The sequence below is a fragment of the Calypte anna genome, chromosome 3, assembly GCF_003957555.1.
Source record: "Calypte anna isolate BGI_N300 chromosome 3, bCalAnn1_v1.p, whole genome shotgun sequence".
NCBI lineage: Eukaryota > Metazoa > Chordata > Aves > Apodiformes > Trochilidae > Calypte > Calypte anna.
This window is the reverse complement of record NC_044246.1, coordinates 40,118,919-40,133,751: the sequence shown is the minus strand read 5'-3', so window position 1 is coordinate 40,133,751 and position 14,833 is coordinate 40,118,919. Positions and strand designations below refer to the sequence as shown.

The 14,833-nt window shown below is 48.8% G+C and overlaps 1 protein-coding gene across 3 annotated transcripts; it reads right to left on the bottom strand.

The window, feature by feature from the left end:
* Position 1: 1 nt before the first annotated feature.
* Positions 2-11,282, bottom strand: CEP68 (centrosomal protein 68). Of its 3 annotated transcripts, XM_030448677.1 has the most exons (8): positions 10,914-10,940; positions 10,284-10,403; positions 6,288-6,716; positions 4,321-5,778; positions 2,874-2,996; positions 2,531-2,627; positions 1,510-1,666; positions 2-460 (listed from the first exon to the last, which is right to left on the bottom strand). In XM_030448677.1, the coding sequence occupies exons 2-7, from the start codon at positions 10,284-10,286 to the stop codon at positions 1,530-1,532; spliced, it is 2,247 nt and encodes a 748-aa protein (XP_030304537.1). In that variant the 5' UTR covers positions 10,287-10,403; positions 10,914-10,940; the 3' UTR covers positions 2-460; positions 1,510-1,529. The 3 variants fall into 3 exon arrangements, with proteins under 3 accessions (XP_030304537.1, XP_030304540.1, XP_030304538.1); XM_030448680.1 differs by lacking the exons at positions 10,284-10,403; positions 10,914-10,940 and adding an exon at positions 11,260-11,282; XM_030448678.1 differs by lacking the exon at positions 10,914-10,940 and having other exon boundaries at positions 10,284-10,726.
* Positions 11,283-14,833: the final 3,551 nt, after the last annotated feature.

Sequence of the window (14,833 nt, the reverse complement as noted above, 5' to 3'; positions counted from 1 at the left end):
ATTAAAATCACACGGTTTTACTTAGAAGTGAGTTGCACAGCACACTAAAGATTACTTAGTTTAAAAAAAAAAAACAAACCCAAAAAACAAACAGCATGTTCCTGAAGTTTTGCTAACATGGAACAGACCATTTCAATAAAAAAAGGAAAGCTACATTAAAAAAATACCTCCCCCAAAAAAGGCCAGCTGTATACTGCTCACTCACAAGCCTCCTCAATGTAATCAGCACTATTAACCAAATATCCCAGCAGCCAGGTACCTGCTTTCTCAAGCCATGGTATAAAACCCAACACACTGAAGTCAGCCTGGGTTGGCTAACTCCAAACACAGTGATCAGATGCATTTGGCATCTGCAAGAAGTAGTAGAGGTGTTTTCCAGTGCACTGTATTGGGTTTTGGTTTTTTTCCATCCCTCCTGATAATGGTTAACAAATCTCAGGTCTCGTAGAGGCAGCAGCACCTGAAATAAAATAGATTTAAGTTTGGTATTGTGCTTTGGCTGCAAGCCAACAAACAAACCAAGCCCCTGTGCTGTATTTAAATCACCTCAACATAACCTTGATAGTCTATAGGATATAATTATGTATATGTAGCAGTGAAAAAAAAAACAAACAACAAAACAAACCAACAAAAAAACCCCCAAACCTCTCCTACTGTTACTGGCCTCTAATGTTTTCCCTTTGCAGCTCCAAATTTTAAGGTGTGCTGTAGTGTGGGCTGTGGGGACGTCAACAATGTGAGTTGATGAGGTTAGAAGGGTGGTGAGGGGGAAGCCAGGGTTATCCTGCAGTTCCTAAATTCCTACCTCTTGGTGCTCAGAAGCCTGTAAGAGCCTTACAGCATCTCTGGACCCAGCACCCTGTTAACACCCATAATGGTTTTGTAAAGACACAGTTTTACAGTGGCTCCCATCACAGCATGATGGGTGAGGGCTGTGGCAGCACACAGCTGACCCCCATTTATGCTGCTGTGTCCCCACTCTCAAACACCTCCCGCCATGTTTGTCTCTGCAGCTTCAATTGCAGGAAAATGGTCAAGAAACAGGCACACAAGTTTTCTAGTTCCTATTTTACACCTGAATTCACTTGCTCCCCTTCCCCACCATTATAGGCCAAGCAAACCGAGATGATAAAGAGCCAAAAATATACCCCTTCCTTGTCTCCCCACTGCTGCCCAAATGATTTTGGCAGCAGCTGCCTGTGCCTGACTGCTGACATCCCCTCTGCCCTGACTGACAGTGACCTGCCTGCAGCCTCCCTACTCCCTCCAAGGAGCTGCCAGCGCCCTCATCTTGGGTTTCATCACACTGCTCTTCCCCTGACACACATTTAAAGACAAAGAGGCTTCCATTTTGAGATCACCCTCCCTTTCTCCTCCGTTTAGGATTTTCAAACAGCACATTAAAAGAATTAATAATAAAACCTGATACATACTGTTTGCTAATTTAAGCGTTCCACCTTCCCACGCTTCCCTCCCCACCGCAGGAAGGCTGGTTTGAGTCCTGCTTACCACCACTGAGCAGCTGTCTGCTACAGACCCTCATCTTCCATCCTGTCCTCTCCCTGCAGGGGACCCACAGCAGCTAGAACAGTCTTATACAAGTGCTCCGCGTGGGTCTCCAGCTCTTCTGACTGTTTCGCGATCAAACCCAGCGTGTCTTTCAGAGCTGGAAAACCAAACATATGATGGAGGTGTAGCAATGCGACAATTCAATGTCTTCAAGAGCAGGGAGAGTGAGCTCCACATGCACGGACAGACTTTGGAAGGAAGGAAGGAAGTGTGCTAGAAATCCATAATCTGTTCTTAATGCCATCCAAGTTGTGATGCAGAGTTTGGAGGGGATAGGAAGCTACCTAGGAGGCTCCAGGTTAAGCATGAAGATACAGAAACAGCAGCTCCCAAAGGAAACCTTTGGGACTGTGTAAGAAAGCTCAACCATAATGCAGCACTCCACTACTGAAGTCCCTTTGGTGACAGCTGCTCAGAAATCCCTTGTGCAGGATGCACCAAGTCAGTGGGGTGACTGCCCCAGCTGTGTCATGCCACCAGCCAGGTGAGGCTGTCTCTACCCAGACTGGGCTGCTAACACCTGCCCCGTGATGCACCAAGTGTAAGCAGGGAGTGAAAATGGCCTCCTCCTGTGCAGGAGAAATGCATCTCATCCCAGCTGCAGGCCAACAGCATTCTGCAGCCCAGCAAAAGCCGACCATGCTGCATTTAAGATAAAAATCTGAGAAGAGACCCTTAAGAGGCAGAAAAACATCCATCCTTTGCCTTGCATGAACCAAGGCAAGGGCCAAGGCATGGTGCAGTTGAAAGTACTTGAGATAATTTGCTTCCAGCCTCCAAATCACCTCACCTCCAAGTCTTTGATCAGCAATGGAGATGTAAAACCCTTTTCATTTCCACACAGCTACCAAATGGCAAACTCTGACTACCGCTCCTACACCTGGGGCCAGGGATTATGGGGTCTGATGCTATGACCAGCGTCACAGCTGTGTCCAGGACCTGCTAAAATGTTCCTCCTCACCTGGTGAATTTGATGCCATGCAGTCAAGCAGAGCTTCTCCCCTCTCCAACACGCTCTCTGTCAGGCACCGGTGGTCAGCCACATCTTTCTTGAACTCCTGGGAAGGCAAGGAGAAGCAGTGTGCTGCTTAGAAGTTTATTTTTTTAAGACAAGATACATCTGCAGCAGGTTGTCAGGGGAGCAGTTTCTCCGAGCACGTTCCCAGTGCTCCCAAATTTGGCTTTGCACACCCAGTGCACCCTGAATCACCCACCTGGACCATGCCAGAGGTGTCCTGCTTCGTGCTGCTGCTGTCTGCCTGTAGGACTGAAGAGGGAGAAGAAAAGCCAGCGGTGGTACCTACCAAGCAGCGGTGCAGTGATTTCTTCATGCTCTCAGTGTCCAGCGAGGCTGGGATCCAGTTGTCAGTGATGTCTGCAACGTTGTACAGCCAATGAATTAGCTCTTCCAGCTGGCAGCAAAACATCTACTTAACGAAGCATAAAAAAAGGGGTTACTGAGCTATTCCTGCAGCAAAGACACAGCAGGGACAGAAATAGGTGAGCCAGCTGTGTTTGGGTCAGTGCCTGTCCCTGCTCCTCTCCTGCACTCCAGGCCACACAAAAACATCCTGAAGCTTGGGAAACCAAAGGTCAACAGAAAAAAAAAAAAAAAAAAAGCAAAAACCCACTGAAGTCCCTAAACAGACCCCAAAACCACCGTGTGGCTAGAATTGTGGGTCACCATGAAATGGCTGCTACAGAGGGCTGTCCAAAGCCAGTGACACTGGGGCTGTGAAGGAAGGAGTTTGCCTACACCACCTCCCAGCTGAAGAGACACCCTTGTCCTCACCAGAGCATCAGTGCAGTTAATTTGCAGTTGCTTTTCCCCAAGGGTTTGTCTCGTTCAATTAAGTGCTTTCATTTATTTTTAAAGTGTCTCCGTAAGGGATTATTTCTGTAAGATGCTGAACAAAACCTAGGAGCCTCTGCTCTCACCAAAACCAGACCGCAGCCCTGCTCCTGCTCCTAAGAAGTTGGGGTTTTAATACATAAAGCTTCTCACTGTGATTTGGGGCAACAAGACACACCCAAATGCTGACCCTTTTAAACTGACAGCTATTCTCATGCAAAAGGGGGAATAAATTGCACTGGTGTTTGAAGCTGTGCATGATAATGACATTACTCTTGCAAACAGCCCAGCAGTGCTTCCAAATTTGGTCTAGGGCTGAGGTGGGGAGGAAGATGAAGGGGAAGGTGGCGAGCAATTCATGCTAGCCAGGGAGAATAGCACCAGTGACAGGATGGCCACAAGGCAGTCACCAGAAAAAAATAACATTCATAAAATTGAGGAAACCCTTCAGAGAAACCCTTCCAGTTCTTCCAGGCCTTATTATACCCTGAAGTAGGACCCAGTGTGGGGACCATGAGTGAGGCCAGGCGGAAGGGCAAGGCTGGCCAGGTTGCATGACAGAGCCAGAGTGAGGGGGTGGGCAGCAAAATGCCAGATTTCGCCCTGATCCAGCCCCAAGCGCAGCTTTCTTGACTCTCTGGGTGCCATGGTGCTGCAGGATGGGCTGTCTGGGGGAAGCTGAGAACCACATTTCCACTATGCCCAGTCCCTTAGTGCTGAGATCCAGGAAAGCTCCATCAGAAGAAATTATCTGCTCTGGTGAGCCCCCCTGCATTAATTACCCCAGCTGCCAGGCACCATACATCATGCAGAAGGGGAAGCCTTAATGGTGCCATAAATATAGGCATAATTGATGCAAGATCTTCCCATAATAAACTTGATTTCTCATCTCAGCCTACCTTTACACACTGGGCAAGGGACTGGCTCTGCTGGTTCTTCTTCGTCCGCCCCTTGACCCGTGGTTCATTGAGGTACATTCCATCCAGTGTGTCCCTGAGCCTGGTCAGTAAATGGAGCCCTGGCAGAGGATCCCTGTGGATCTGGTCACACGATTCAGTGTTTTCCCAGCTGAGCTTTCGAGAGCTGCAGGGATGCCACTGCCCAGCATAATCCTCAATGTTCCCTCTTTCGTCCCTGACACCCGCTTCTCTGAAAGGAGCCAGCTTGGATGGAAGGGGCTGTCTGCTGTCACTGTGACGTGGAAGGTTACGGTGGTCCTGCCCGGGCGTCCTTACAGTTAAGGAAAGATTGGACAAAAACTGAGCCAGCCTCTCCAGCTCCCGCAGTCTGGGAGGCAGGGAGAGAAATTCTTCATCACCCTCCCACTCTCTCCTCAGGGGCAGCACTTGTGTTGTAGGTAAAAACCTATTTGTGCTTTTCATCTGCCCTTTGTAGTTTGGGAAGGGGCTCCCTCTGGTACCCCAGCTTCTCCCATCTGCAGCAGGGTGGCCAGAGGAACTCAGCCCCGCTGACTCTGTCATTACATCCTTAGCCAAACCTCCATAAAGATGAGAGGAAGCACTCTTTGCAAAGGATGCCGTTGCCATAGGTGAAGATTCATAGTATGAGCCAGCCCCTGAGCTGCTTCTTTTTCCAGGCCCCACAGTGGAGAACCTCTCTGCTGAGGCCACGAGCCTCCGACGGCCATTTCTTCCGCTTTCCCGAGCCTGCCCACTATGGCCATAGATGCTGGCAGACCTCAAAGTGCCCTCGGGGGAAACAGAAAAGCTGTCCAAACCTATTCCTGAGTCGTGGAAGAAAGGCTCTGGCATCTTTCTCAGCTTGTATCTTGGCTTCAGGGGATAAGCATAATCCAGCAAGTCTTCGTACTCTTTATTTGGGTTCCAGTGGGGTGAGTAACGGTCTGGAGACGGGGGTAAGGAATCTGGAATGGCACACGCCCAGTAATCAGCTTGGTAGGATGACATCTCCCGGATGCGCTCCCCAGTGGGACGGTCATCCAGCAGAGGACTGAAGGGCTTGTGTGCCCGCAGCATCCTGGCTTCTGCTGAACCTCGCCGACAGCAGATGTCCCGGGTAGCAGAAGCTGCAGAAAAAGGCACATCCGTGCTGGCTGGTAAACTTTGGGATAGCTCTTCGGAGAGGCCATTGTCTTCTGAAGAGGGAGCGGAGAAGCTCGATACGGAGCGGCTCTGCAGGGTGCTCTCGAGGCTGAAGGGGGTTTGGGGCCGCAGGAGCTCCGAGGTGGAGGAAAATGAGGATTGAGCTCCTAGACTTCGTCTCCGCCGGCCGGGACGGGCATCGTGGCAGCTGCCATCAAGGATGGTCTCCTCTGCAGAGCTGCGCTGGCTGGGAGGGATGGACATTGGCTCCCAACAGCCTGATGCCTTCACCTGCTGGAGGATGGGGAAAAAGGGAGAGAGAGACACACACACACAATATGAAGCACAACATCTACACAAAAGGCTCCTTTCTGCCAGGACATGGAGATAAAAGTCCAGCCCTGGACCTGCCCCGAGAAGAGGCAGGAAGGGGAGACTTTGTTCCACCTGCAGGATGGCACACAGCTGCCTGGACCTGGAGTGGGGCTTATTTTTAAAGAAAGACATCCCAAAGGCTTGGGAAATTGCAGGAGCCATTGTCAGCAAGAGGCACTTATTCAAGAAGTCCCATCCCAAGTGACTCTGCAGCTCCACAGCAGTAATACAGGAATGGAGGCAATGGCTCAGGTGTTGTAGCCCAAGCCCTTCCCCACCACACACCTTAGCCCAGGGCTGGGGTGGGCAAGCTCTGTCTGGCTGGAGGAGATGAAAAGCCCTTGCTAGGGCAGCCCAGACAAACAAGTCCCCACCTCACCTAGGAGCTCTCAGTGATGAAGCATCACCTGTATGTACAACCCTCTCACCTGCTGCTCTTCTGAGGAGAGGAACCGGTGGCTAACATGACGAGGCACATCACCACCATCGTGGGCTCTATAAATTAAAGTCTCTGTCTCTGAGAGGCTTGCTCTTGCTCCAGGAAATCTGGATGTGGATGCTGAAGACACTTCTTGGTGACAGCTCGAGCCTCCCTGGGTAACATCTGAGGCCAAGCGACTGTGTCCACTCATTGCCGCACTCTCTGTTCCTTGCAGGCAGGGCTTGGCTTCCTCTACCCCTAAACACTGGCGCAGGCTGCCCACTAGCTCTGGGAAGTCCATCTCCACCTCTGCACAGTCCCACCTGCCATCACCCTCATCCTTCTTGCTCAGTGAGGCTTCAGGAAGTGTTTTTCCCACATCCAAGGCCATTGGAACAGAACTTCTTTCGCAAGAGGATGCCAAGCCTCGGGCTGTCTGAAATACACAACACATGGCAATGGCAACTCGCCATCCCACCTCATCTCCATGCCAGGTAAAGAAACTGGGTATGTCTAAATAACAAGGAGCTTAAGCGTTTTCTAGGTCACACCCCAAAAATCATAGTACCGTAGAATCCTAGAACAGTTTGGATTGGAAGGGATCTTAAAAGACCACCTATTTCCAAACTCTCCAACACCTCCCAGCTGTGAGCTGGGTTGCTCACAGCCTCATCCAACCTAGCCTTGAACTCTTCCAGAGATGGGGCACCCACTCCTTCTCTGGGCAACTTGTGCCAGTGTTTCATCATGCTCACAGTGAAGAGTTTCTTCCTAACATCTAAGATAAATCTACCTTCTTCTGGCTTAAAAACTTTACTCCTTGTCTTATCATTATGTGCCCTCGTAAAAACTCCCTCTCCAGCTTTCCATTAGTCCCTTCAGGTACTGGAAAAAAAAAATCATTAAGTTGCATCTCGACGCATCAAGTGAGACAGAGCAAACCATCGTGTCTCAGCAGCTTTTTCTGGTTTTGAGGACATGACACACAGGGAAAATCTAATTAAAGCTCTGGCAGCACCAAGAACAAACCTGTGCTTTATACCTTGCTGGCACATTGCAACTGTCTCCTGAATTAATATACCATGATGTTACTGGGCCCAAAACAAGACACCCTAAACTAGGACGTAAAGCACCTATGAGCATGGCTGAGCCCTGAAGGCCATTCGGGTGGAAAGTCAAGTTTTTTTAAGAGAGAAACTCATAACCTTGAGACGGAAGTCACCCAGAAGTGAGAAGTATATATAAAAATCTAGGTAAGGAAGTAGGAGTTTGTAAGAATCAAACTTGGTGCTCAGCTCTGCAGCTTCCACCTCAATTAATGAAATTAAAGTCTTAGTGAAATTAATTAGTAGAAATACTTGCTCAACTGATTACACATTATCAAGTGTACTGTGTGACCAAGCCTACTGCATCTTGCTGCAAATCCTTCGAACATGAGATGTTATTCTCGAAGCTGCAGCCCCAGGTGCCCACACATGGATGCTCCACCACTACCCTCTCGCTGCCTGTGCTGGACATTGCAGCAGGACAATCAATGGGCCAAGTCAAGAAGACCAAATACAGCACACAGGAGATCTTGTTTTGCAAACAGCAGCCAGAGCCAAGCGCCTCTGCTTGTGTCTGCCAGGCTAGCAGGACTCAAAAATACTCTCCACTCAAATGACACCCTGTGGGCTCTCCGCAGGGCATGGAATCCAGGGCTGCCAAAATCCCCACTCACAGGCTCTGCACTGCTCAGTCACTGATGGGCATCTCCAGAGCCTTGGCAATACCAAAGCCTCTTCCAGCCTGAAACTTAGGAAAAAACACCACCAGAATGCTTTTGCTGGTACACACCCAGCTAGCACTACGTTAGCCATGGAGAGGCCAGCCAAGGGAGCAGCAACAGTAGCAAACTAAAAAAAACAAAACAAAACAAAAAAAAACAGGAAAGAAAGAGTTCCCCAACAATGCTTGGAAGTGGGAAACAAGTGGATACTCACACCCTCTGTCCGTCAGCTCTTTTGTCATGATCTGGTTTTATGATCCACCCGACAGGGCTTTCCCACGGGCAGAGCCCATGCAGGAACAAAGAGGCGGCGGCACAACGCGCCGGGTCTCCAGGGGAGACCGAATCCCAGGCACAACTCGTGGCAGACACTGCAGCTGCCTACCTCCACCCTGAGACCCAGCAGCCCCTGCAAATGCTGAGCAGATATATATATATATACACACATGCATACATGTACTCAGCACAGCAGCTAAGAGGGAAAGTACAAGCTGGGCTTTCCCAGCTCTCCACACAAGTCATGTCCCCTGCCTGCCACCTGGACTCACCCATTTGGTTTCTTAAGTTGCTACCCAAACACAACCCTGTTATCCTGAAGTCAATGGTACTGTGCTCTTTCTTCCCCCTTAAAAAGGCTGCATATCCAAACAAAAAGGCGTGGTAATTGCAATGAATGTGATTAATAAACCTACCTCTGCTAAATTCCCTACATACGATAAAACAATATATTAAAAGAAACATACACATATGTATCTTGTTTAACTCAAGGTAGATTTCTGATGCTAGTGGGAAGTGTCCCAAATCACTCAGGAACCCATGTGTGTTTCACACACATCATGTGTATGGATTCTTTATGTATCCATCATAAAGATTTTGAAGGCCAGTGGCCTTTGAGCCCCAGGAAGCAGCTCCCTGGTACCTGCCAGCTGCCACCCATTCAGTCCCTCTCATTTTTTTTTGTTTAGACAGTTACACAAGCAAGTGTTACCAAACCAAATTCCAAAAGGTGAAATCCAACTTAGAGGTGATTAAAAAGGCCAGCAAAATCCCCTGAGATATATTTGTCCACTGGCTTTGAAAGCCAGGGCCTTGGCCACAAGGAGAATTGATGCTTACTGGCTGGATTCTTCCTCTTCCAACCAAAACCTAATGAGCAAAAAGCTGCCTGGGTGACAAATCATTAAGTACCCTGTATTAAGTTCCACAATCCATTTCTCAGACATACAGCCTACTTCAAGCTGACAGTGTTGGCTGCAGGTGATTCAACAGAGAACATCACAAGTTACCACAATGAGCATCTCACCCCACCTTCCATGTATCCCACAGCGCTGGATGTCGAAAAATGATCCAGTACATATAGAGCTTAGCAGAAAGGAGGGTGCTGGACACCCACATCTTAGGACACAAATGCCTCAGCAATCATTGTGTTGGGTAGTGATTTTGAAAAATATATAAAAGAAGGAAAACACTCAACAAAGCACCGAAGTAGACTTTAAAGTGTTAAAATGAACATGCAGTAATTAATCATCAGCCTCAATGCCTCTTCACTTTTAAGATGTCATGTTAAATTCAAAGTAATGTTGAACATCATTATCTCCATCAGATTTAGTGACTCGAATCATGTGTCAGCACAGAAAAAAAAAAACCCCAAACATATCAGCTTGACCTTAAATCTTAAAAGCATACGTACGACAACATTAAAAAAAAAATACAGATCACAAATTATCTGTTATTTTGGCAGCTTTATGCAGGAGAACAGGGGTGAAGTCTGTCAACTATTCTGAGCTTTCAAGATTATCTGTTGACCTTATGGATGCAGCATGCAGTGATACACATTTCTGTGATGCCATCAGTCTTTTTAAAAAGAGCAAATACTAGTTCGTAGGTTCATTAAATCTCCAGAAGCTACTTGGCAGCTAAAGAAAAACCAGGAAACCTGCCAGTACACATCAGTGAGAGTAAATCTGCTTATTTCAGAATCTATAAGGATATTCAAAGGGATGCCAGAGGTTGTGCTCCATTTTCAAAAGCCTTTCATTTGGGCACCTAATTTCAATTAATTTGGAAGGAGCTGGACATCCCACCATACTTGGATCCCACTAGATGGGGAAGTCATGTACAACCCAATCACAGAACAATCAGGCAAAATTCCGTATTTAAAAACAGACTGAAAATGCTAATGCCACAAAGAGCAAACCCCAGCTACAAGAACATCTAGAAAATAAAACTTCTCACCATTTTCCAGCAAAAATGCAAAAATTCAGAAGTCAGGCTGATGCTGGTGGGGTTGCATCAAGATTAAACTTCAAGACAGGAAGAAACCAGCCCAAATCCTTGGGCAGGACTGACACGGCTCTGAAGAGAGATGTACGATCACAGCTTTAGGCACAGCAGAGACTTTCCACTGGCCTTAAAAATACGCAAAAGTGGCCAGAAATCTCAGCTACACTCAAGCCCTCCATTGTCTCCCCAGCAATGGGTCGACACAGGCACAGTACCGGTGGCTGAATTTATTTTAGATAACAGATGAAGACAGTGGCTGTTTCATCCATTTCAAGAGGGGTAGGTCCATGGGGAGCTCTTGGGAATGGGATCCCTGAACTTTTTTATCTGGTGAAGAGGCAGCAGCCTGCCAAAGAACTGCACAAACCACCCCGGACAAGAGGAGCTCTGTCCCAGCCAGGGCCATCCTGACGCCCCTGGGTATCACTTGGAGGGTGGACCAACGAGATCAGCTGACGCCGATAAAGTTTCCATTTCTCACCAGCTCTGGTTTTGCTGGGAAGGGGTTTTTTTTAATCCTTTTTTTGGGGAAAAAACACACCGCTCCTGCCTTTCGGGCCCGCAGGACCTGAGTTTTGATACCTTTTTGCCTCTTTTCTTGCATGCTCTCCGCCCGAAAAAAACCCTTTTCGCGGCTGAAAAAATGGCAGATTAACAAAAACCAAAAAACTCCCCAAAAATAAAGACAACAAAGCGGAGGAGGCACCGCGCCCTGAAGATGCCCCGAACGGCTACAACGCGCCACAAATAACGGGGACGGGCTCCTCACGCCAAAACCGCTCGCCTCCCTCTCAATCCCGCCCCCGCCGCGTCCCCCGAGCGTCCCCGGCAGCACCACGGCTGCTCCCCGACCCCCCCACATTCCCCTCCGGTGCTTGCTCCGCGCCCGGCCCCGAACCCGGCTCGGCCCGGCCCGGCCCGCACCTACCGAGCGGCGGCCGCCACCGCCCCCTCCGCCCCGCCCCCGTCCCGCTGTCAGCCAATGGCAGCGCGGTTGCTAGGGCGGCCAGGGCGCCCTTGCGGCCCGGCAGCCAATGGGAGCGGAGCGTGGCGCTGGGCCCCTGCAGCTCGGCCCTCACTGAGCCGGCGCTGGGCAGGGAAGCGGCCGCCCCGCCCCAGGTCCCGATCCCAGCCCGGCTCCCGGTCCGGCTCCCAGCCCCGCTCCCGGCCTTTGTCCCGCCTCCGCTCAGCTCTGACTCCGCTCCTTGCCCTTGGCTGAGAACGGGGTGGAGCAAATCAGCCGCCTCCCCCAGCGGGCGCGGGTGTTGGTGGAGAGGCGTCACCTCCGGTGCCCTTGAGGAGGTGGTTGGAGTTTCGGGGTGTTTGCTTTTCTTCCTGTGCATGAAGGACCTTCCCGTGGCTAAGCTGGGCACCCCTAGCTTCTTCTGGGCTTTTCATGGGTGGAAAACCAGCTAAAAAATGCTGCTGCGTGAGCGATGAGTGTTGATGTAGCAGCAGATGGATTTTAGCATCCTAGAAGGGCAACGTGGCTCCGTGTCCAAGTGGTTATCCTCAGGCGGTGGCACTGGGACTGGCGCTATATCACACCTTTGCTGGCAACGTGGGTGGTGGGTGGGCTTGAGTGCACTCTCAGCAAATTTGCTGGCTGACACCGAGCCATGCGGTGTGGTCCTCACACTGGAGGGAATGGATGCCATCCATGGGCACCTTGACAGCCTTGAGAGATGGGGCCAACCTCATGAAGTTCGACCGTGTCAAGTGCAAGGTCTTTCACGTGGGTCAGGCAATCCCAAACACAAAATCAGGCTGGGTGGAGGATAGATTGAGAGCAGCCCTGAGAAGAAAGACTTGGGCGTGCTGGGTGATGACAATGGTTTTAAACTGAAAGAGAGTAGATTTAGATTAGATATTAGGAAGAAATTCTTGCCTGTGATTGTGGTGAGACACTGGAACAGGTTGCCCAGAGAAGCTGTGAATGCCATGTCTCTGGAAATCCAGGAAATCCAGGCTGGATGGGGCTTTGATCCACTGGCTCCTCTCCTCAGACACACACTCTGCTCCATCTCTGCCACCCTATATATTATAGTCCCAATTCCCAGCTGCTATAACCCAGTTTATCCTACTGACCTCAATGGAACCGTCCCCATTTTCTATCCTGGAGGACCTTACTTTTTCTCTCCAGAGAAATGGAGTGGGAGTATCTTTTTCAGTGCTGCTTCAAAAAGTGGAGCTGTAATGCTGAGGTATAACATGGTATGGAGCTCTTGGATGAACTCACAGCCAAGAAAAAGCCCACATCATCTCTGTTCCCATGTAGTATTTCTATATTTAGGATTTCTTTGATGAATGTTACAGCAATTCTTCCAGAGGGATGCACACCCCCCTGCCTTGAATGCACTCATTCGGGAGTCAGCTTTTCGTTGGAATTCATGCAGGCAAAGCCCTCCATGAAAGAAAAGTCCTTTTAGTATGTTGTTTATTGCTTATTCTCCAGGGAGCCAGCTGCCTGCCAGTAGAGGCCGTGCTGATTTCAGACGAGTCAAAAGGCTGCAACAAATACGGATGGGCCATGATTCATTGCCAGGCTCGGCTGTTTTTAGATGGTTTAAATTACTTGCAAGCTGCCAGACATTGTTCTTGGAGTTGAATAGAGTTCTGCTGCGGTCTCAGCCCCGGCAGGAAAGGTTCACGTCCTGTTCCGCCTCCGATCAAACAAGTGCCAGGATGTCTACAAGAACGGCCAGAGCACCACAGAAATCTTTTCCTTCTCCTTGGGCTCATGCTGAGAGGGTGTCAATAAACAAGGGAGGAATAAAATGGTGATCTAAAGGTGAGATCACTTCAGAACTACAGGGAAATGATACCAGTTTTCATCCGCTGACAGCTGGCCCTCTTTGTTTGGAACTTTGCTGAAAAGAAACTAGTTTATTTGATCTATAATGTGAGGCCAAATCCAGACAAACTCCCACCCAAGGTCACTCAAGGCTGGAAAAGACTAAAATGGATGTTTTCTTGCTGATTTGAGACCTCAGAATTCCTTCTGATTTGTGTTTTTCAGCATGAAGATTCTTGAGCAAAGGCAAATTATTTCACCCAGTCTGCAGATGAAAGCACTTCCACAGTAATCTCCATATCTATAACATGAAGTAGAGTTTGCTTATGATGGTTGGATTTGAAGATGATGAATTTCTAGTACATGAGAAGCTGGATTAGGAGCACTACATGTTCTTCAAATATTCCTACTTTCTTGGTGGGAATATCCATATTTTTGTACAGCACCAGCTATATGTATCCTGAGTTGTAGTATGCCCATAATGAATGATGTGTGGCTATCCAGAGGTTTGGCATATCAGTTTGTGATTTCCTTCTACCTTGAACAGTCTTACACCACAAGCCAGACAGACAGCACTCTGCAATGAAACCTGAAGCCTGGATGTGCACCATATGCTCTTGCATAGCACCTGCACTACCTTCAGCATCCAGTTTCAGTCTCACAATGCAAATGTTTGGGATGGATGAGATGTCAGCAAATGCAGGGCTTGGACTTGGCCTATTTGTTCCCAGAGCACTGCTAGCAATATTAGTAACAAGCACTTTAGTGAAAAGAAAAACTGATTGTAATCACTTTGCTATCTTTTGGCCAGCAGTATAGCATTATACATGTGTAGTGAAATGAGGCAACCAGGTGCCACTAATCACCGGGTAGTGGGCATGAGCTTGTGTTAAGCCCACCTGTGCCTAATTAGGGCGGGCCCCAAATGGGCATGAGCAGGATTAGGGGGCCAATAAAAGGTAGCTCATGCCCACTATCTGGCAATTGGTGGCACCTGGTTGTCTCATTTCACTACAATACGTGGGAAGGATTTGCCTGCATTTGGAAAACTATTCCATTTCTTACACTCTACCTCAGACAGCCAGAGAGTTAATATTACATGTAACCCATTAGTACACCTGCCTATCTTCCAGTGCTGTCATCAAGGTGGGAAGGAGCTGCCACAAGCTGCCTTTGCTCCTGTTGGCTACACCAGTGACTGGCATTCTTCCTCTCCTGCTGAAATAGCTCAGGCACTGATTTATAAAAGCATCTATGCTGCAACCCAGCAGTGCTGCATTCCTTGCTCCATAAAGACAGGCTGGGTGGCAAATGCTCTCACCCATGGTTCCAAGGCAGGAGCCATCTTCATACAAACTGCTTGGATCTTCACTCTCAGTGTACTCACTCTGCCTGACCCCTCTCCGAAAGGTGGTTGCAGGGAGAGGTCCTTCTCTTCTTGAGGCTAACAACCCTATTCTTTTCCCCAGAGATCAGGTTTTCCACGTCTTGGACCATTCCCCTTTTCTCTTCTTGATAGTCACTCTTTGGGATGTTTTTCTTTGAAGATCAACATCTAAACCTAGTCCAAAACTCCTGTGCAGGCTTGGCTATGATTAAGCAAAAACTTGTACAGTAGTTCAGGCTGCATTCCTGCTTACACATTCCAGTATGGTATCTGTCTTATTCAGAGCACAGGGCATTTCACTCATGCTTCTTACTGCCTGTA

Excerpts from the sequence above, each read along its gene's own strand:
- CEP68 (XM_030448677.1), bottom strand. Across the intron at positions 2,997-4,320 it reads CCCTTGCCCAGTGTGTAAAG|ATGTTTTGCTGCCAGCTGGA; the intron begins GTAGGCTGAGAT and ends TTCGTTAAGTAG. Across the intron at positions 2,628-2,873 it reads AATCACTGCACCGCTGCTTG|GAGTTCAAGAAAGATGTGGC; the intron begins GTAGGTACCACC and ends TTGCCTTCCCAG.